At 40.3% G+C, this 21,819-nt stretch overlaps 1 protein-coding gene and 2 long non-coding RNA genes across 4 annotated transcripts; 2 read left to right on the top strand and 1 right to left on the bottom strand.

Annotated features, from left to right (window-relative positions):
• Nucleotides 1-3,349: 3,349 nt before the first annotated feature.
• On the bottom strand, nucleotides 3,350-20,748 carry LOC101746376 (microsomal triglyceride transfer protein). Of its 2 annotated transcripts, none has more exons than XM_062674772.1 (14): nucleotides 20,328-20,748; nucleotides 18,490-18,687; nucleotides 17,974-18,072; nucleotides 17,017-17,307; nucleotides 13,902-14,074; nucleotides 13,286-13,433; nucleotides 12,864-13,037; nucleotides 12,559-12,768; nucleotides 11,582-11,801; nucleotides 11,328-11,485; nucleotides 10,231-10,389; nucleotides 9,951-10,121; nucleotides 4,227-4,438; nucleotides 3,350-3,814 (listed from the first exon to the last, which is right to left on the bottom strand). In XM_062674772.1, exons 1-14 carry the CDS (start codon nucleotides 20,574-20,576, stop codon nucleotides 3,655-3,657), a joined length of 2,622 nt encoding a protein of 873 aa, XP_062530756.1. In that variant the 5' UTR covers nucleotides 20,577-20,748; the 3' UTR covers nucleotides 3,350-3,654. The 2 variants fall into 2 exon arrangements, 1 of the variants encoding a protein (XP_062530756.1); XR_009975999.1 differs by lacking the exons at nucleotides 3,350-3,814; nucleotides 4,227-4,438 and adding exons at nucleotides 8,580-8,865; nucleotides 8,970-9,203 and having other exon boundaries at nucleotides 20,328-20,715.
• LOC134200894 (uncharacterized) lies at nucleotides 6,582-8,582 on the top strand. The gene is made up of 3 exons (XR_009976000.1): nucleotides 6,582-7,559; nucleotides 7,781-7,932; nucleotides 8,305-8,582. It is a non-coding gene; the product is annotated as an uncharacterized LOC134200894 (long non-coding RNA).
• LOC119630474 (uncharacterized) lies at nucleotides 14,082-16,392 on the top strand. The gene is made up of 2 exons (XR_005246210.2): nucleotides 14,082-15,026; nucleotides 15,796-16,392. It is a non-coding gene; the product is annotated as an uncharacterized LOC119630474 (long non-coding RNA).
• Nucleotides 20,749-21,819: the final 1,071 nt, after the last annotated feature.

Below are 21,819 nucleotides of genomic sequence, written 5' to 3'. Positions count from 1 at the left end.
ATAGTATAAGAAGCTATAAATAAATAAATAAATAAATTAAAAGAAAAAGGGTTTTATCGGCGACTCCCCATTCCACATTTAACGTGGATTTCAGCAATGTTAGGGGCCTACATAGTAACCTTGACGCCGTACACCACCACCTTGAGACGGCGCAGCCTGCCCTACTTTTTCTAACGGAGACGCAGATATCAGCTCCGGATGATACATCATACCTTGAGTACCCCGGCTACGTATTGGAGCACAACTTCCTGCGTTAAGCCGGGGTGTGTGTATTCGTCCGGGCTGATGTCTGTTGTCGCCGTCTTCGTGGCCTCGAACAACGGGACCTGTCCCTCTTGTGGCTGCGCATAGATCACGGGGATTGTACCCGAATCTATGCGTGCCTGTACAGGTCCCACAGCAGTGATGCAGGTTCAGCTCTGATAGAGCATGTGCAAGAGGGTCTAACCGCGTGCTTGAGCAGTACCCTTCTGCGGAGGTGGTGGTTCTTGGAGACTTTAACGCTCGCCACCAGGAGTGGTTGGGGTCCAGAACCACTGACCTTGCCTTTCGCCTTGTCCTACGGCCTCACTCAGCTGGTGACACAGCCCACCCGTGTCCCAGATATTGAGGGGCACGAGCCCTCTCTGTTGGACCTTCTGCTGACCACCGATCCGGCCGGATACAGTGTGGTGGTCGACGCTCCACTTGGATCGTCTGATCACTGCCTTATCCGAGCTGTGATACCAACCTCACGTCTTCGATACGTCGTCGTTCGACGACCGGGTATCGAAGAGTTTGACGGTATATGTCAGCAGATTGGGATGGATTGCGTGAATTTTACGCATCCTACTCATGGGGGCGGCTCTGCTTTTCCTCTGGTGATTCTGACGTCTGTGCGGATCGACTTAAAAACGTGGTTCTTCGGGGGATGGAATTGTTCATTCCTTCTTCCAAGGTGCCCGTCGGGGGTCGCAGTGGACCCTGGTACAACAATGCCAGTCGGGACGCTGCACGCCTCAAGCGGTCCGCATACGTGGCATGGAATGATGTCAGGAGACGTCGGGATCCTAATACCTCAGAGGAAAGGCGGAAATTTAACGCCGCTTCTAGGTCCTATAAGAGGGCTATTGCCAAGGCGAAGTCAGAGCACGTTGCCAGAATTGGCGAGCGACTGAAGAGCTATCCCGCCGGGAGCCGTGCTTTCTGGTCTGCTGCTGAAGGTAACTTCTGCAGGCTGCTGCTGAAGGTAACTTCTGCAGGCTGCAGAAGGTAACTTCTGCAGGTCTAGTCTCCCACCACTACGCAAGTCCGATTGTCATCTGGCCCATAGTGCGAAAGAGAAGGCTGACCTTCTAGTCAAACTCTTCGCCTCGAACTCGACCGTGGACGACGGGGATGCCACACCACCGAACATCCCCCGGTGTAATAGCTCCCTGCCTGAGATCTGTTTCACGCAGTGTGCAGTCAGGCGGGAGCTCCGACTCCTGGACGTCCATAAGTCGAGTGGGCCAGACGGCATCCCTACAGTGGTTCTGAAAACGTGTGCCCCTGAGCTGACGCCTGCGCTAACGCGTTTGTATCGCCTCTCTTATTGCACTAACAGGGTTCCGTCTTCATGGAAGACTGCCCACGTCCACCCTATCCCCAAGAAGGGTGACCGGTCGGACCCATCGAGTTATAGGCCTATCGCGATAACTTCCTTGCTTTCCAAGGTGATGGAGCGAATAATAAATATACAACTCCTGAAGTATCTGGAGGATCGCCAGCTGATCAGTGACCGACAGTACGGTTTCCGTCACGGTCGCTCAGCTTGCGATCTTCTTGTATACCTTACTCACAGGTGGGCTGAAGCCTTGGAGAGCAAGGGCGAGGCTCTTGCTGTGAGCCTTGATATCGCGAAGGCCTTCGACAGGGTCTGGCATAGGGCACTTCTATCGAAGTTACCATCTTACGGAATCCCCGAGGGTCTCTGCAAGTGGATCGCTAGCTTTTTGGATGGGCGGAGCATCACGGTTATTTGAATTAATTTTATTGTCATTTTGCTTTATAATATTCCATGATGTCCGACATATATTACTAGATTTATTTATACGATGTTCGTTTCTAATTTTTTGAGCTGTAATTATGCATGATTTTAATATTTTATTGTATTTTTTATATTTAATTTTTGAACTAGTAGTTTTATTCTTTATATATGAATACCTGAGTTTCCTTTTACTTACGCATGATTTTTTTATACCTGCAGTAATCCATAGCGTTTTTGGCTTTTATTGTTATCAATTTTAATTTTTCTGAAAAGAAAGCATAATTTAAAGAGTAGAACAACATGATCATGAAATGAATTAAATGCTGCATTTAAATCAGTCATCCCATATTCTTCTGTCCAGGACAAGGAAGCTACGTATTCTATAAATTTATTAATATTACATAATATATTCATCAAAGTCCCGTTTTCTAATGTAATATATCTTTTGTGGTTTTTTTGCATATTTCACACGAATACAGACTGTTTGTCCAGTTTCGTGGTCTGATAATCCCAGGGAATGTATTTTGCCTTCTGCTTCACTAACATTGCTTATTATTTTATCTAAGCACGCATTTTGTCGGGTAGGTTCTTTAATGTGAATATTAAATCTGTGATTTTGTGTTATTCTTATATTATATTCATTTAATATATTGGAGCTTTTTAATAAATTTATATTAAAATCACCACAGACAATAATTTTCTTATTTGTTTTATTACGAATTGTGCTTAATACAATTTCGATTTTATCTAAAAATATTTGTACTCTTGAATTTGGTGTTCTATAGATGCATATAATTATACATTTGTATTCCGGAATCTCTATACCACAGCATTCAAAGGAACACTCTAATGCTAAGTCTCTTAACAACAAGATAGGTTTAGAGCTTATGTAATCTTTACATAGTATTGCTACTCTATATATGTAGAATAGGGATCGCAGTGCATAAAATAACAGTTCCACAGTCCCAAACTCTTCTGTTATAATAATAATAAAAAAATAATTAACACTTTTATTACGCCTTGCTCATTTTTAACCGTCTTCGCCATCTTCTTTTTCTCTGTCATTTTCTTTCCCCTTTCTTTCCGTTTCGCCTCACTCACTTCTCAACACTCCGTTCCACACTCTTCTCATACGTTCCGTTCTTACCAATCCTACATATATGTAATTATTTAAACGTATATAGGTATGTATGTCGGCCGCTGGTACTCAACACGCAGGGAATCCGGATGCCCGTGCGTAATTTGTTCAGGTTTATTTATTATTTAATAAAGCTGTTATCAGTTGCACATAACAGTTTAGTCTCTAAATAAATGCACACACATGGATTTAAAAAATAATAATTTCATCATTGTAAATACCATTTATTCTTGTACATTAGTAAAATATATTGTATAGTAATAAAAAAATAGTTGAAATTTTCATGATCAGATCAATAATAAATATATTAAATGCACTTTTTATTTTTTTGGTATAAATTCATAACAGAGATTCAATAGAAAATATTTTTGTATATAATATGTAACTGTAATAATAAAAATATTCCATCTTAACTAATAACATTTGAACTCGTGTATGTACAGTCCACGACGAAATATTATCAAAGGTATAAGGCACTCGTAGGGGTGTACAGTGTGTGGGCCTCGCGCTAGGAGGACTCGGCGTCGGCCGCACGCAGCGCGCCGCACGTGCGGTCGTTGGGGCGGCCCAGGGACAGCGTGCGGCCCGCCAGCCGCAGCGAGCTGTCCCGGGAGCGCCGTACGCGCAGCCCCCTGGCGCCCTGCGAGCTGTCTAGGGTCACGTTGCGTCTGCGCCAGGTGAAATGAAAATATAATTAGTGTATCAGGCACATACGCTAAGAACGAGTCTAGACTACTCAGATCTCGATAAAATTTAAATGAGATTATACGAAAAACATCAGCTATCAAATGAAAAACAAAGTTTAAAGTCAGTTCGCCCACAGCAAGTCCTAAGGCTGTACCGTCGCGCGGTAAACTGTGGTCTTCCCACTCGGCACGCCAGCCACACGCCTCGGACTCCGAATACCTTGCTGAGTAAGTCCCGTACGTCCCCTGCTGAGGATCGATTGGTGTTCAGATCCAGTGCGTGTGCAGATTGGCCGCCACACCGCCCTCCGAGCCGGGGACGTACATTCCACATACAGAGAGGACACGCAAAATATACAGACCAAATTTGAATCTTGTTTTTAAAGTGGTTTACCTGATTTCATAAGGGTGGATGTTGGTCCGCACGCACAGCGCCACGTCGGAGTAGAAGTCCAGGTCCGAGGAGATGGTGGCCGCCGGCGCCGCCCCCCCGCGCACCCGCGCCCGCAGCGCGCCCCCCAGCGCCGCGCCCCCCGCGAGCACCCGCGCGGCGGCGGCGGCGCGCAGCCCCAGCTCGGCGCGGGCCGTGCGCCACCACAGCGACACCTGCAGCCGACCCATTACGAATGCAAAACTCTCTCTTTCAACAATTTTATATCAACAAAGGACAATGCCCAAACTTTGTGTCAAAACTATTTGTACTTGAAAAACTATGCCTTATTTTTTCATGTTGTTTAATTTATGTATCAACATTTCACCCTATCATTATTTTATAAAAAAAAATAATACTTATTTGATAATATCCGAAAACTGAGTACCATGACATGGGGTAAATTGGGATTCTGGGCTAAATTCGGACAAACCTGCAGAAGATTCTCAAAGTACCTGTAGCACGGAATCTACCTAATTTTCTTTATGGTAATATTTATCAATGTATAGAAGAAAAATCAAGTTAACTATGGAAGTACTAAATATGAGTTAAGTGGGTCCCAAAAATTCATCAAATTAAATTGAAAATAGTTATTGAAAAGTGCGTTTTAAAACAGCTTAAAGAACTTTTAAAAAAAGTAATATTATCGTTTTTTCAATAAGATCACAGTTTATAGTAGTTTTTAATACACCTGAAAATACCAAAACAAACGGTAAGTTGCAATATTCTTATTTTAAATACAATATTTCGACAAAATTGAAAATGTATATTTTTTCCTTTCTTTTTGGGGAAAATTGGGACGTATGTGGGGTAATTTGGAACGAGACTGGAAAAATTAGGGACGAGAAAACACAAAATTGGAACGCCAAAAGACAAAATAGGGATGGCTTGTTAGGGTTGTCACTGATATCTTATAATAGATTTTTTAGCCTATACTATCACTCAATTGCGTGATGTAAAGAAGGTTAATGTGTTTATCAGTTAGTTTATGTAAGTATTACAGGTAAAAGAAAAGTATATATATAATTACATTTTTTTCGCGACATTTACCTTGTAATATCTGCCCGGTCGTATGTTCTTTACAACAATAAAAAAAAATTAGAAATTAAAAAGAACTCAAACGAATCAAAACTTTTGTTATTTCAGAATCTATTAACGCGCCGAATCATGATTTTTTTAACATTCACAACGCACACACAAATAAAAACAGGCCTCAGATTTTAAATGTAACATTAATTAAAAATCCGAGATATCCAATTATGAGTGAGTGAATTAATTGAGTTTAGTTATTCAGCTTAGAAATAATTTCTTTTATTTTTGTTATTATTGGCAGTAATCAGATAAAGCTGCTTTTTTATCTTATTCACCTGAAATCTTACTCTTGCTCAAAGATTATTTTGAAAATGTAGAATAAATAAAATTGTATTATTGCATTTCCAGTCCTTTTGTTTTCTATTTTTTATTCTATTTTATGATTTTGTTTCAGAGTTGTGATTTTTAAGGAAATTAAGTAATAATTTTCTAAAATATAACATGCACATACTTTTTTTGATCATTGTATTGTTGATTATCATTCACGTCACATCGCTTCGGAATAGAAACCAGCTTAATTTACACTATGTTGTGTATTGTGCTTAAATTATGGATTGTATTCATCATTTCGGTCCATATAAATAATTGTATGGCATCTACCTACCTACCTATTATATATCGCAGTACTGCGAGCTGACAACCCTTACAAATATCCCAATTTAACCCTTAACCGTGTCAATTAACCCCGGTACGTTCAAGACTCAACTTATTTCTTTGGTTGAGCAGTGACTATTTAATTGGAACTATTTTAAAATTCAATCTGAAGTTCGATTTTGTCCCTATTTACCCCATTATACGGTACTTCTATCATGCATAGTATTTAAATTCGCCAATAGGCAGACAAAAGGCTTAGCCCATACAGCCTTATAGTAAACCTAAATGCTGCCAAGCGAAAGAGTTGTCTGTGACTTCAACAACTAATTTAAAAAAAAGCTAATGGTTATAACTCACAGACTTTTTTAGTTTATTTTTGTTCAATTCAATATTTATATTATTGTAATAATAATTATTACTTAAAACCATGAATTATTTAATATTTTTAGACATTAATGATTCCATTAGTAAAAAACTCAATGTTCCACCATTACTTATTCTTATTATCTATGGTCAGAGAGTTTTGGCAGCAACCCGAGTGAAGCGTTACTTCTAGTTTTATTTTAATGATTTTTTTAATAGTTTATTGTGATGTATAATATATAAATTGGGTGTTGTTTTGTGTTTTAAACGTCAATAATCGTTCACGATTATTGAGGCATTTTTATTGACATGAAAATAATATAACTACGATAGACTAGGCTGTATAGGCTACGCTCTTTGCCTGCTTATTGGCGAATTTAAAAACAACAAGAAGAATATCGTTGCCGGTTTTCGGATTTTCATTTCCGAAAGAAGGGTCAATGAAGTCTATTCTCAGAAACCGGCTTCATTTTTATTATTATTATATATAATAATAATAATAATAATATGTACATATGGGCTTATTTCTAGCAACATTAACCACAATTAACCTATTTAACACTGTAATTAACTAACAACAACTTAATTTTAGCTGCAGAAAAAAACAAAATTCTCTTAAACCTGGGTGAGAATATAAAAATCGTTTTCTGAATATGAAACGATATTTCTTTGTCTATCAAATTAACGGCCGTTTTCAATAACCTATCTATCCCTAGTTTCGGTTACTAAAGATAGACAAATCTATATTTTTGTCCTTACTTACGTTCCAATAACCTATCGACGGGCAGCAGTTCCTATCGGATTTATCTATCCATCGTCGGGAGGACGGATAGCCTGCTAAAGATAGAACGCTCATACAAATCGTGCTTACTTCCGTTTCAATATGAGTTTTAAGTAACTCTCCGGTAGGCGGCGCTATCTCTAGTATGGGCATTCGCTTATCTGTCAAAATCGGCCGGTTACATGTTTATCTTTCGAAAGTAAATCGCTATAATTTAATAATTATTTCTCTTCATATTGGCATATTGTAGCAGTGATGATAGTGATATGGAATTATTTCAAATGATAATGGATTGTGATGCAGATAGTGATAGTGAGGCCGATATCATATGGTTAGGAAAATAAAGATCGTCTGAATTACATGGCGAAGATCAATAATTACGAATTTGACTATAGATTTCTGAGCAAAGGTGTTGTGAATGAATTGATTAATTTAATGAGACCATATTTGAGTGTAACGTCAAAAAGGTAAGATAAATTTTAACCATAAAAGTACTCGTTATTACAACTTATATTTGTTTATAGCAATAGCAAAATTATACCTAATTTTTGTTGTGGAATTCTATAATACTGCTGGATTCCCATGGTGCCCTAAATGACATTCATATACTAATACAATAACCTGGTAGGCTATTTACCTTCATTCTTTTTACACACTGATACCTCTACATTTTATATTTGTGTTACAGATTCAAATATAGGAGAGGAATTTAGAAATAGAAAAAGAGTATTTTGAATGTGTAATTTGTGTGCAATGCATCATTGATGTTTCAAAATGTTGTTGCTTGAAGGCCTGGGTCTACTCATGATACAACTATAATTAACCATTCCGATTGAAAAGGTATTTCTTATTTATATTACCTTATTTATATTATTATTATTATATATTATTATTATATTTTTATTTATTTATATTATATATTTAGGTGTTTATATGAATTTAATATGACACTATTATAATAAATTATCTACATATCAAGAGAACATTGATAACAAAGTGGACTTGGAAATTGCTATTTGCTTGCCGATAGAGGCTATCCCCACAACCCTATCTTTTAACGTGATTAATTAACCCACATACTCAATCGGAACGATTTAAAATGAATCATATATTAAAACAAGAAATACTATAGAGAGGTAATCTTTTTTTTTAGTTAAGAGCTTGTTATACTGTATTGTAAAATAATTTAAGCGAATAATGTATAATTTTCAGATGTATTGGTGTTTGTAAAAGAAGACTCCCTGTATATCATTGAAAAGTAGATTAAAACTAGAAAATATGCAAGCTGTTATTATAGCTGCCATGCTGCATAATATCGTCAGAAGTATGAATTTAGAAGAATTAGAATCAGAAATTTCAGTCGCAGATACATTACAGGAAAATAATATAATTGTTCGTAACAATTTTTCAAAACCTACATCTGAAATACAACTATGTACTTATAAATAATTGCTTCCAAAGATAATTTATAAAATAAACTCCAAAGATAATTTGACTATTTTTTATTTTCCAAAATGATAATTACATGGTAGTTAGTACATGCAAGATATTTAATTTAGAATTTGTACATATACTTAAAAAACTATCTAACATAAAATTATTATTGCCTACTTAATTTATGAAATTTAATATTCCTTTTAAGTAATTTTTAATTTTTTAAATTATCTAACTTAACTTTTGCTACAACAATCTCCTTTTCTTTATTTTCCAAGTCGAGTCTCTTTTGTGCATGCTTTATCCAAAATTTCATCTCCAATCCTTACCACCTCCAGCCTGTAATAAAGAGCATAATTATTTCAAATACTACGTCAACCTGAAGAAAAAATCATGTTTATCAATGTGTTATTAGAGACAAACAATCAACTAATTATACTAACCTTACTAAGGTTGTTTCTTATGTTGCCGTAGCGTTCTTTAAGTTTTCCCATTTTAGTCGAAGCTGCGATGGAGTTCGTGGGAATCGACGAAACGACGAATTAAAATCATTTACAAGGGTTCTTCAATTTATTGTTTGTGGCATTTGTTGCCTTATTATTGATATGTTTTTTCGCCGCCACAAGTTCTGCTAGAATCATCGTCTCATCTTTTGTCATGGGTGCTGCCTTTCTTGACTGAAAAAGATATATTTTCTAAACTTGAACTCAAAGTTTTCAAAGTAAAATTATTATTATCAATGTAGTTCATAGATACTTACAGAATTCATTTTATTTCACTGTAGCTCTTTAATTATAAACACACTTAGAATTATAAACGAAAGTTTTAAAGCGTTTTGGAGGTAAGTCATCATCTAATATAGTAGGTAAACAATAGAAAAACAAACAAAAGAAACTGATCACTGCTTATTGGCAAACGGACTGTCAAAACGTTTCGTTTCATAATTTCGACTAGGATAAAAATAGCAATACGTCCAATTTAAAAAAATCTACATATGTTTTTATTACTTTTTGTTATAAACAAATGTGTTTATGATAGTCTACAATATGCTGGTTAAATTATAGTTATAATTTAGAATAAAATAAAATAAGTCTTGATCCTGATGTTGTTTCGTATTTGTAGTAGAACGAAACGTATCAAGAGGCTCGGATAAATCGGAGGGAAGAAGCTATCTACTGTTGGTTAAAGAGAGATAGCACTTATCCGTGATTGTGAAACGCAAACTAAGGATAGATACGCTCTTGCTGATTTTCGGAGATAGCTATCTATCCGAAAACTCAGATACGTTATTGAAAACGGCCGTAAGTTAAAAACATCATGACTCGGCAACTTTTTAGGGGCCCAAACGCCCAAAGAAAATGGGCATTGTCCTTTATTCAATCTTTATATCTTAAAATTTTAATGTATCTTTGATCTACGCCCACCTGCACGCTGGCGTCCACGGACAGCGCCAGCAACGCGTCGTGTCGCACACTCAGCACCAGCCCGGCGCTCAGCGGCAGGCGGGCGTGCAAGGAGACCAGAGGCAGCAGCGCGCGGGCCACGGGCGTGGGCGCCGCCGCCGTGCCCGCCCACACGTGCGCCAGCAGCGCCGCCTGCTCGCAATACACAATACCAACTCTACAACGTCCCTCCCCCACTAATTTATAAAAAGGCGTTACTAAAACTTTACAAATAACACACGAAGCGAAGTTGGACACCGACCTGTCCGTCGAACAACGTGACTCCCCTCATCCGGACCCCCCCGACCCGCAGCGCCATCCCCCCCGCCATGCCCGCCTCCTCCGCCCCGCGGCTCGCCCCCTCGGGCTCCTGGTCGCCCCCGCCGGCCAGCGCCTCCAGGCCCCGGGTCCACACTTCCACCTGCAACACGAGTCGGTGAAAGCTGAGCGCCGAGTGCGGTCAGAGCGGACGAACAACATTGCAGATAGACTACATAAATCAAGCTTAGGTCAGTGGACCGGGTAACTAATTGCAAGGTCATCCCGGGGGAATACGCCGTTACTCAACATCCTACGGCTCAACGCCTAAGATCAGTGTTCACTATCCAAAAATCACTATGGCTTTATGCAGGGCTTCTCTATCACCAATCCTATGTTTGTTCTAAATACGATCGCTGAGGAGTATCGTAAGAAACTGTATTCGTATGGCCATTGTATGTCGCATTCTTGGACATGGAAAAGGCATTTGATCGTGTGCCAAGAGATACTACGTCTGGTGTCACTTGCGACAACAGGATGCTCGTTAAACTCAAGGGTTTGACCACAATATGGCCTGTTCTTATGTATGGCAGAGAAACATGGGCGGCAATCAAAAGGGATGTGCATGCCATTCAAGATGCTGAAATTAAGACGCTGAAGTGGACGTGCGATGTGACCGGGCTCGATAGTATCCGCAACGAGTGCGGGCGTGGAAGCCTCGGTGCGCACGAACATCGCTGATAACATGGAGGAGAGTAGGCTGAGATGGAATGGTAAAAAGGAAATTTGGCACTACTGGTCCTAGACTGGACCTCTCCTGTCGGAGTCCTAGAGGTAGACCCAAGAAAAGGTGGAAGGATGTAGTGCTGAAGGACAAAAGGGAATGCAATGTTGCTGACGAGGATGTCGAAGACAGAGCGAAGTGGAGGATTAAAGTAAGGAAAGCTGACCCCACCACCATGCGGTGTTGCTGGGACCGACTCCAGCTCTCGAGGGCTTAGTGTGACATAGTTTTGTAATATTATTGACGTGTCGTATTGTACTGCAAGCCTTTAAAGGAAAAATAAGTGTTGTTATAGCGACGTGTCGCGCAGTACTCACGGCCAGCGCCTCCGCGTCGGGCGCTCCGCCCCGCGAGCCCAGCAGCCGCACCACGCCCCGCCGCAGCAGCCCGCCCTGCGCCAGCTGCACCGACTCCAGCTTACTGGACCAGCCCGCCGCCTCCCACCCCGGGTTCCGCACCAGCACCGACGACGTGCCTGGCGTGCAACAGATAAATGATGCATCAGCACACGTTCCAGCTCGAAGAATTATCAGCGGGATCGTTCTAAAGTAACTCAGGCCGCGGGACATACCGTTGAGCGCCTGCGCGTCCCAGGACTTGAAGCTGATGCCCATGCGCGCGTACAGGTCCCTCATGGAGTCGTGCACCTCGGCCAGGGCTCTGAACCGCTGCCAGAAGATACGGCGCAGCTCGGGCGGCGACCTGAAGTGCAGCTTCGAGGCGACCCGGGCCAGCGGAAGGGGCACGTGCACGTGGCGCAGCACCACCAGGTCCAGCGCCGCCGCGCGCACCTGGGGATCACACGAGCGACTATTGGAGAGGAGTTACGCACATACTCGCGTAACTCCCTGGGGTGTGACGTGGACAGAGACCCCCGCTAATGGGGATGGGGGCGCGCCACCAGCTCTGCAGCCCCGCGCCCGCTGTCGTCATTGTGAACAAGCCCATTATTGACATCATTTTACTTCTCACGCGCACCTCCCTATTATCGAGGTAGTCTCCAAGCAAGTACACAGCCGCCGAGAGGTCCTCCACTTGGAGCACGCAGGTCTAATGATAGTTTTTTTTATTTCCCGAGCAGGCAGACGAGTATACGGCCCACCTGATGGTAATTGGTTACCGTCGCTCATGGACGTCAGCAATGTCAGGGGCAAAGTCAAACCGCTGCCTACCATTAAGTACTCTCCGCAAGCCCGTTTGAAGAAGGACATGTCATAGCACTCGGGAAATACCGTAGAAGGGAGCTCATTCCATAGCCGGATGGTACGTGGGAAAAATGATCTCTGGAAACGCACTGTGGATGATCGCAGCGGTTCCAGATAGTATGGATGAACTCTACTCCGGTGGCGGGCAATGCGATGGTAAAAACGAAATGATGGAATCATCTTAAACAAATTCCTCAGAGCACTCCCCATGGAACATGCGGTATAAGATACAGGCGGAACCGAAGTCCCTCCGCAGACCCAGGGGTTCTAAACGATCCGTGGGAATGGGATTATCGTCAATCCGAACGGTTCTCTCAGTACAATGTCGGCTCGGTTGAGTCACCTCGAGGGGCGCGGCGTCGTCCAGCGCCACGTGCGTGAGGCGGTGCAGCTTGTCGTGCGGCAGCGGCACGGCGCCCAGCCCCTCCAGCGCGACCACGCGGAGCGACACGGGGGACTCCTTCCTCTCGGCGTGCTGCAGCAGCAGCTCGGCGGTGTCGGGGCGCCGCAGGTTCGCGAGGGCCTGCACTCGCACTGTCCTGCAGTCGTCGTCCTGGAATATAAGGTCATTGGTATGACATGATATTATTGTTTGTCCTTATTGTTTGTGTACCAGTTGATCCATCCCGGCCCCTGGGCTGCGCTTACCTTACATTTAGCAAGTCCTTTACTGAGCGAGTCCTTGACGGCGACGGCCAGCCCCTGGTCCCCGGCGGCGGCGAGGGTCTGTGCTGCTGCAGCGGCGGCCAGCAGCGCGCTCTCGGCCACGGAGCGAGTTTTACCGTTCTCACCTATCTTCAGAATCTCTCGCACTGCATCCACCTGTGGAGTTACGGATGGCTCGTGTAGAACTAAGGATAGCTGCCAGAGACAGCACTCGGACGGGGGACGAGGGCGACTCATTGGAACTCTGGACGGGTGTGGGTCAGTGCTCGAGTCTGCTAATACTCAGTATACAAGAAGCAAGACAAACCAATCGCGTGTCTACAACAATCTACCTCACACTCCTCAGATTTTACAGAGTAGAAATAGCTAGAAATATATAGTGTGTAGTGTAGGGAGGTAGTGACCTGCGGCGCGTCGGACAGCGCGAACCCCTGCAGGTAGATGTGCGCCAGGTGCAGCACGGGGTCGTCCGAGCGCAGCTGCAGCAGCGCGTCCACCGCGCGCAGCCCCGCCGCCGTGCCGCCCGCCCCCACCAGCCGGCACAGCCCCGACCTGCCACGGTCAGTGCGTGTCAGTGAACGAGTGAGTGAATGAGTGAGTGATTGTGTCACACTAATCAGGCTGAATACTTTTTCTTTTGAATCCGGCACCGTTTGTTCATTAGCCAGTGTCAAGTAATAAGACTTTTATATATCCGCTGTTTTAATTATTTACAGTTTACGAATAATAAAAAACGAAGAAAACTGTCCATGTTGGCCATTATTAATATCAATGTAAGTATGAATTAAATTAGCCGCCAAAAAGTCCAAGCATACATTTACATTAGATACTATAAATTATTCGTTTACGCTATTCAAAAACCAATGCTAACAATACGACGTAGCAACATGTTACATATTTACTCGACGACATTTTTGCTAAATCATCTAAGAAGTTCTGCTGGGCTAGGTCTACACTACAGCGGCTGCCCACGCCGTGCACGTGTTGCCCACCGGACATTTCCCAGTACACTACACTTACAGCAGTTGATGATTCTCTTCATTTTCCAGCACCGACCGCAACTCTTCGAACGTAGCAGCCCTCACCGCCGGCAGTAAGTTTAACGTGGCGTCGGCCGCCTCGCTGGTGCCGCCCGCCCCCGCCTCCTCCACTTGTAGAGCCGCTAGGTTCGCGTCAATTGCTTCCGTCAGCGTCTGTCGGGGAGATACTCACGGCTGGTTATTGACGTCCTTGTGAGCGTAGGGGGTACCATCGAGAGGTTGAAGCACAGTGTGGGTTCCGATTTAAAAGGTCGGCCCGCAGTTATATTTGCTACCTGGACCTCAGCTGTCTATGGGCTCCAGCATCCACATATCATACGAAGCGAGGAGCTCGACGACCAGTCTCAACCAGCGCAATAACCATTACTTTCATCAAATCTTTTTTTAATTTTATTGCGACTGTGGGCAGACGAGCATACAGCCCACTTGATGTTGAGTGATTACTGTTGCTCATAGATGTTAGCAATGCCAGGAGCAGAGCCCAGCTGCTGCCTACCGTTTAATACTCTCCACAGGCCTCGTTTGAAGAAGAAAATGTCATAAGGAGCTCATTCCAAAGCTAGATGGTACGTGGCAAAAAAGATATCTGGAAACGCATTGTGGATGACCACAGAGGCTCCAGATACTATGAATGAAATCTACTCCGGTAGCGGGCGGTGCGATGGTAAAAACGAAATGATAGTATCATCTCAAACAATTCACTAATTATTTAATTTTACTTCAATGTTGCAACAATCACCATTAAATAATAACCCTACAGTTCATTTCTTATCTCGACTAGGTCAGAAAACACATTCATTATGAACGTAATCTCGCTTCGTTCGTCAACTGTATACATAGGTATATAATAATATGTAATTTATTTGTTAATATTTGACCAACGAGTAACCGTGTGTGTTATAATGTATTGTATGGTCAAGCGTAAATTCAGTGCACCTTACAAGTTATTTTTTATTTATTTATTTATGTACACACAAAAAAGAAGACAGAGTAATAGGAAATTATGTACAAAGGCACTGCTTATTTCTTTAAGAAATCTCTTTCAGCAGACCTGCGAGAGGATTATGAGAATAATAATTAAAAGTGATGAGTGTGTGTAGAACAGGTAAAATAACATATACAACATGAGAATTATAGTAATGCACATACACATAGCAAATATTGTTAAACTTGAATACAAAATATTATAAGTAACACAGTAAATACGAAGAGTATAGAACCATGATCATTCGGTTGATGAGAGATAGAATTGTTTGACCTTGTTATTAATGAGTTTCAGATAAAACTAACGCTCAATCTCAGATCTGCAAAAAGAAACATGTATCAGCCGGCATGTCTCCCTGGCTATATGAAGTTGCACTCGTGAACACATTGCGACAACATCTCCATATCCTAAACCGGACACTGGGGGCCGACCCCGCTATGATGCCCGAGGGCTCCCGTCAGAGATGAACAAGTTGTGCCATGACATCGATCGTTCAACGTCAGTTATAAATAGAAGATAACTTCACATTATACCCACAGACATATATCATGCTTAAACAACAATAAACAACTTACTCGAAGTAACAAACGGATATTGGGAGTCATCTATCTATGTAGATAGGAGATTGTTGAAAGGCAATTTTTTTTATTGCTTAGATGGGTGGAAGAGCTCACAGCCCTCCTGGTGTAAAGTGGTTACTGGAGCCCATAGACATTTACAACGTAAATGCGCCACCACCTTGAGATATAAGTTTTAAGGTAATATAATATGAATTTATTTGCAAGGGTGCTGTGGGCATTCTTATCTGCACAACGGGCGCTTACATCCCGGGTGCGTGCGGGCTCACGATACGCCTTACCACCGGTTATTACGGAAATTATATTTTCAGGTGTCGTCCGTGAACATGTGCTAAATACGGATTTCATTACAAAAGTCGGTCTTGCGTGCGGGGCCGGCGCGATGCACCTTATCCCGAGAGCACTACGTACTAAATTCGTGCGACAGTGAGGCGACACAGCGTGGGAGCATTAAAGGAAATGGGATAAACAGATCACGAGCTCTGAAGCTTTATGGCTCGAGCTTCACAAATGATACAATATTCCGTTCTATACGGAACCATGTCGTTATAAAGTACGAACTAATCGAGATCATAATATGTTTATGACGTCAGAGAACTGGTTTTTTTCCCCCTACCTAAGCAGTTCCTTGAGTGGCTATATCAGCGTAACCTTAACTAGTAGATGAGCTCACGGGGCTCAAACCTGACGACGTTGCTAACATGAACCCTAGCAAGAGCCGTGCTTCGCAGAATCTACCACCGCATCGGAAACGCGATCCACTGAGAAGATCCGGCGAGAAACTCAGTGGGCTGTGTCTGTGGGTTAATTTAGTCGCCGAGCCCTTCGTCGCAAGCGACGGGTAGAGAACTGTAATAACTATGCAAGTGTATATTCGTTGGTTTTCAATATATTGTTTAATATTGTGATTTTGTATTATTATTTTTTTGGCATTATTTATGATTTGACTTTAGTTGTAGTTGTTATATCACTACGACAACGGAAGCTGGAGATGTCACGTCTGACTTATCCGTTAAAGAGAAGTCACTTCCAATATAATGTTATCTACATAGATAGCATGTACGTATTATAGTTTGAAAACTAAATAAATACTCCTAAATAGCAAATCGATGTAACAATTGAATCAAGCACTCGAGGGCGGGAGACTTGGGTCTGTTTTATTGCTTAGTTGGGTGCACGAGCTCACAGCCCACCTGGTGTTAAGTGGTTACTGAAGCCCATAGACATCTACAACGTAAATGCGCCACCCACCTTGAGATATAAGTTCGAAGGCCTCAAGTATAGTTACAACGGCTGCCCCACCCTTCAGACCGAAAAGCATTACTGCTTCACGGCAGAAATAGGCGAGGTGATGGTACCTACCCGCGCGGATTCACAAGAGGTCGTACCACCAGTAATTACGCAAATTATAATTTTGCGGGTTTGATTTTTATTACACTTTATTACTTTATTATTTTATTGGCTGGTTGTCGGCCAGCTGAGCAGATAGCGAGCTGTACCCCACGTCCTTAGGCGGGGTAACAAAACCTCACCTGGTATTCCTTTTCGTCGTCGGCACTTAAAACCATCGGTAAGCCCATAGGTTTTAAATTCGCCGGCAGACCGTGCAACGCCACGTCCAATTCTTCAGTCGAAGGTTTCGCGGCTTCGGAATCTTCTTTGGCCTTCAGGGACACGAAGGACCTGAACTTGAGTCCGTAGTGGTCGCCCACGGTCAGCAGCTCCTCGGAGTACACGGCCAGGAGTCCGTCCCGCGCCGGCCGCAGCGTGTAGCGGGCCACGCGCGCGCACCCCACCTGCGCCGACTCCCACGAGCACCGTCTCTGGTCGATCGATCCGTCAAATGTACATAAAGTCGATATTCTCCGTGTTTAATGACATACAAATCGATACTAATACTAATCTATACATATAAATAAAATTGGAGTGTCTGTTTGTAATATTGAAATAACCGCTTTTTACTACATACTTTTTACTGCATGCAATATATATATACGGTACATACACCAAGATAGCATTTTTTACAATTTTTGTCTGTCTGCCTGTTCCGGCTAATCTCTGGAACGGCTGGACCGATTTTGACGAGTTTTTTTTTTTATTAACCTTGTAGGCAGACGAGCATACGGCCCACCTGATGGTGAGTGGTTACTGTCGCCCATGGACTTCAGCAATGCCAGGGGCAGAGCCAAGCCGCTACCTACAACGACTTTCACTGATAGGTAGCTGATGATATAAGGAGTAACTTAGGCTTTACTTTTTTTTAGACTAGCTTCGCTCCACGGCGTCACCCGCGGTACGACGGGACATAGCATCGCGGGACTCAGCTATCAATAATAAAATTTAATGTTTCCGAAGCGAAACGAGGGTAGGTCGCTAGTAATATATAAATCTACAGCGGTTTTTACGGATGTTCCGTTATAACTACTGAACTGACTCACTGAATGTGAAAATGTTTATTATAAAAGTGTTTACTGCAACATAAAACATACCTTCATTTTCCTGAACACATTTTCCGAAATGCTTTCGTAAATGACGTCACATTCGCCTGATATGTCAGTCTCCTTGTATTCTCCGTCTATTATGTGAAACTGTGAAATATCTTCAAGATGAATACTATTATATTTTTTTACAGCCATGCTTCTCAGTGAATTAACGAGTATATATACATAACATCATATGAAAAATAATACATGCCATAAACAGTCTGCCACAAATGTTATAAGGACAAAATATTATGAACCAATCCTCTTCTGCAGATTGTTTCATAGTCTTGTTTAAAGAGTAAGTCATACCTTCAACCAGCATATCTTGGAATCCCTACGAAGTACTAAAGGAACTTTATTGTATCTAATATTTGAAACTATAATTTAACAAAAGCCTTTATGGATTGATGACGGGTAGTTAATGAGCTTGATATCTTAGCCACTAGGAGATAATCAACCCAGGTGCGGTTTGAGTAAAATTTATTGGTTAAACAGAAGTTCTTTCAACCATAATACACATACCTGGAAAAGACTAGCCAGCGCTTTCTTCAAATTGTATACATCTTTCATTTCCTTTGGATCTAAATATAAAGTTTCGACTGTTCCTTTGTTCCATAATGCGTAAAATGGTGCCTCTGAGTACGAGTCTAAGGGTGAAGGGCGCGGTAGGAACTCAGCTGTTGGATGCTTTCCTCTTAAATGTAGTTTTGGATTGCGTAACTAAAAACAAGGATACATTGCTAAATGGTTTGCATATTATCAGAACTTAATTTATATTATCTAATTCTGTATCGCCTTTATTCTGAATGTAAGTAAGCTACTAGTATGTGGTCCAAAACTATTGCGAGTATCTCTTATAAAAATAGGCTAGAATTTTATGGTTTGAGCATTTTTTGTAAATATCGTAAACTGTTTTAACAAAAACTTCAACATGTATTTTTTTATTCACATTATTTACACAATCTATGTTCCAATTAGACCTGGGCCAAATTTCTTTACATTAATTATTTTATTGATAAATACTGCTGAAGTTATACAGTAAGGACATGATTTTATCATATTAGTAAATGTTCGCGCGATAAACCTTAAACCTCAATAAATAATTTTATATTTTTTATGTATGAATAATGTCATAGTGTCACTTGTCTGTCACTGTGTTTACTTATTCCAATTATTACACTCTTTATGGAAAAAGCAAGCGTATTTTAATTTACTATCTATTAAAGAAAATTAATAAGGAAATGAAACCCATTTGCCGATACAGTAATACATATTATTAAAGTAAAGAAATGTGCAAATATCCATTACAATCAGTATAAAATATTGTTTTGTTTCGGTTCATTTGTAGTTTTATGAATGTTAATTATGAGAGCATGAAATCATAGATAAAGTATGTAAGAAACAGTTTGTTTTATGGGTTTTATTATTTAAGATTATTTTACTTTGTATGGATTTTTAAATAACACAATACTGAAAGATGGCACCCACTTATTTGTATTTATTGGCTTGATGGACAAATAAGTCCAGGCACAGCTTGAGTTAAGACTAAAATTCCGGAAAGCCTGCACAGGACTTAATTTCGTCATTTAAGTATACTTATATTATGGGCTTAATGTAAATTAATGGCATTATAAATAAACAAGAACAAAGTATAACTACTTACTTATATAAATTTTACTACACATTTTATTACTAATTTAAACCTTTGAACATTCATGCTACTCCATCATTGCTAAATCAAACACATTAGTATTTACATTTCGTAATAAATTATCAACAAACAATTGATTGAGTTTACATACTTAGAGCAGTTGAGTAAATAAGGTATTTGAACAGTGTTTATTTTTAAAATTTCTTTAACAGTAGTTTCACGGGATAATATTCTTAGGGTCTCTTTATAAACCGACTGTCAGTTACATCTTCAATAGCTTTCATGCTCTTCGGTTGATGATTAAATGATAATTTAGACATTACAGCACGTAGCCATCTTACCATATGATAACATAGCAGGAAAAATATAGCTGATGTTTGTACCTATCAGAAGATGAACTCTGACTAGAGCCATGGAGATAGAAGTTTCGTGAAAGAATAAGGTACTACAACTGCTACAGATAGGAGTATTTACTACTGTACCATTAATAATAAATAATAAAATATATAAATAAAAAAATAAACGTGGCACTAGCGCCTACCCTCATCATTGTACCATTACAGACAGAAAATTATCATTAAAAACATGCGTCTTCCATTGCCTGCCTGTATACTAATTTAAAAGTTCTATTTTTTTCTATTCCTTTTTAGGAAGAGCATTCCCACGACCGGAAATGAGTCCCGATAACAGCGTTTAAATGGTCACTTACATCAAATTTTAAAAGGAACTCGGAGTCATCACTCTTCCACACAGGCGTGACCCCAAGGGTCGCCTTTATCTTGTATCCTATCTCTTTATCTGTTCGGTTAACATCATTTAATAAAACCGTCACATCAACATCAAAATTGTAACTAGTTTGAAACAGTTTTATTTCATGCTCATTCTTCGGTATTGCGTTCGTAATATAAAAAAAATCACTAAACACGTAAAAAGCTATCAGTACACTTAAAACTAACATTATTAATAACTTTGGTAATTTGCCGGTTCTTTGATGTTCGAAATTTTGAAACCGTGTCACTGTCACCTAAATTAAGTAAATAATCGCAGCTAACTGAATCATAGATAAAAAATACATTTCTGGAGAAACTGAACTACGTGTTGTAGGGATGGCAACCTGAAATCGATTAATCGAAAATTTCCTTGTTTGAACAATAATATCGATTTTAATAGATTTTTACAATTCACTTGATGTCAGACATAATATTTGCATATTTATGTAACTTTTTTATAATACCTTTTTAGTTTTAAAAAAAAGATTATTTTTGTATAGATTGACTGTGCTCTCTGTCATTAGGAAAAAATACGAGTTCAGTTTTATTTAATTCAAGAATACTATATAAAATAGTTTGTGGAAAATAAAGGCTTTAAATATTGTTTTCTTAAAATTGTACAGGAAACGCAATTAAGCCTTTTATTATTGTTTAACCATTTTTAGAATGTTCCATATCAATTCCTCATATTTTGTTCATATTTATATAATATTCAATCAAATAATAAATTATAATTATAAAAATCTAATAATTATTTAATACGTGATGAGACAAATAAATTTCTCACAATCTCGACGTTTTCGAAGCAATGATTGCAATTAAAAAAAAAAAAACAAAAGCGCTACGTGCACCACATCTCAAAGGTGTCAATGCGTTTACGGTCTGCAGATTTCAGAAACCAAGCCTCAGCGCCATATAAAAAAATCAAGAAGTTCGAAATCGAATCGAGAAAAACCGAAAACACAAATAGTTCAAATAATTTAAATTCTTAGCCTCTCTTCGACTCGACACTTTGATTCCGAGCAAATTCATTATCGTTCTTTTTTTAGTATGATTCTCATCTCTACACTACAAAGCTAGACAGACCATTTTTTTATTTGCCCATTACACAAAAAGACAACAGAGCCTATACAGCCAAGTTAATTGTTTTAAAAAGCCAACTTTGAACAAAAAATTAAACGGATCTGAACGAAAACAAATTAATTTGAATGAGTTGATATGAGAAAAATCTCACTATATCACATCTCTTAATAAAATCGTTTAAACTTACTAAGAATTTAATAAGCTTTTTGAAAGAAGCTAGTCCAACAAGACCATTTAATTTTCTCAGATTTGTGCACTTTCACAGATACAAAACGGCTAATAAACCAGATTAAATCATAAAAATACCAAATTGACAAAATAAAACAGTTTACAAAACTTCAAAACCTC

This window comes from Bombyx mori, chromosome 3 (assembly GCF_030269925.1).
Source record: "Bombyx mori chromosome 3, ASM3026992v2".
NCBI lineage: Eukaryota > Metazoa > Arthropoda > Insecta > Lepidoptera > Bombycidae > Bombyx > Bombyx mori.
This window is presented reverse-complemented; position numbering and strand designations above follow the sequence as displayed.

Coding starts and splice junctions, on each gene's coding strand:
- LOC101746376 (XM_062674772.1), bottom strand. CDS start 20,576: ATGTTAGTTTTAAGTGTACTGATAGCTTTTTACGTGTTTAGTGATTTT. Junction 18,073..18,489: donor CGCTGGCTAGTCTTTTCCAG/GTATGTGTATTA, acceptor GATATTTCACAG/TTTCACATAATAGACGGAGA. Junction 12,769..12,863: donor AAGGACTTGCTAAATGTAAG/GTAAGCGCAGCC, acceptor CTTATATTCCAG/GACGACGACTGCAGGACAGT.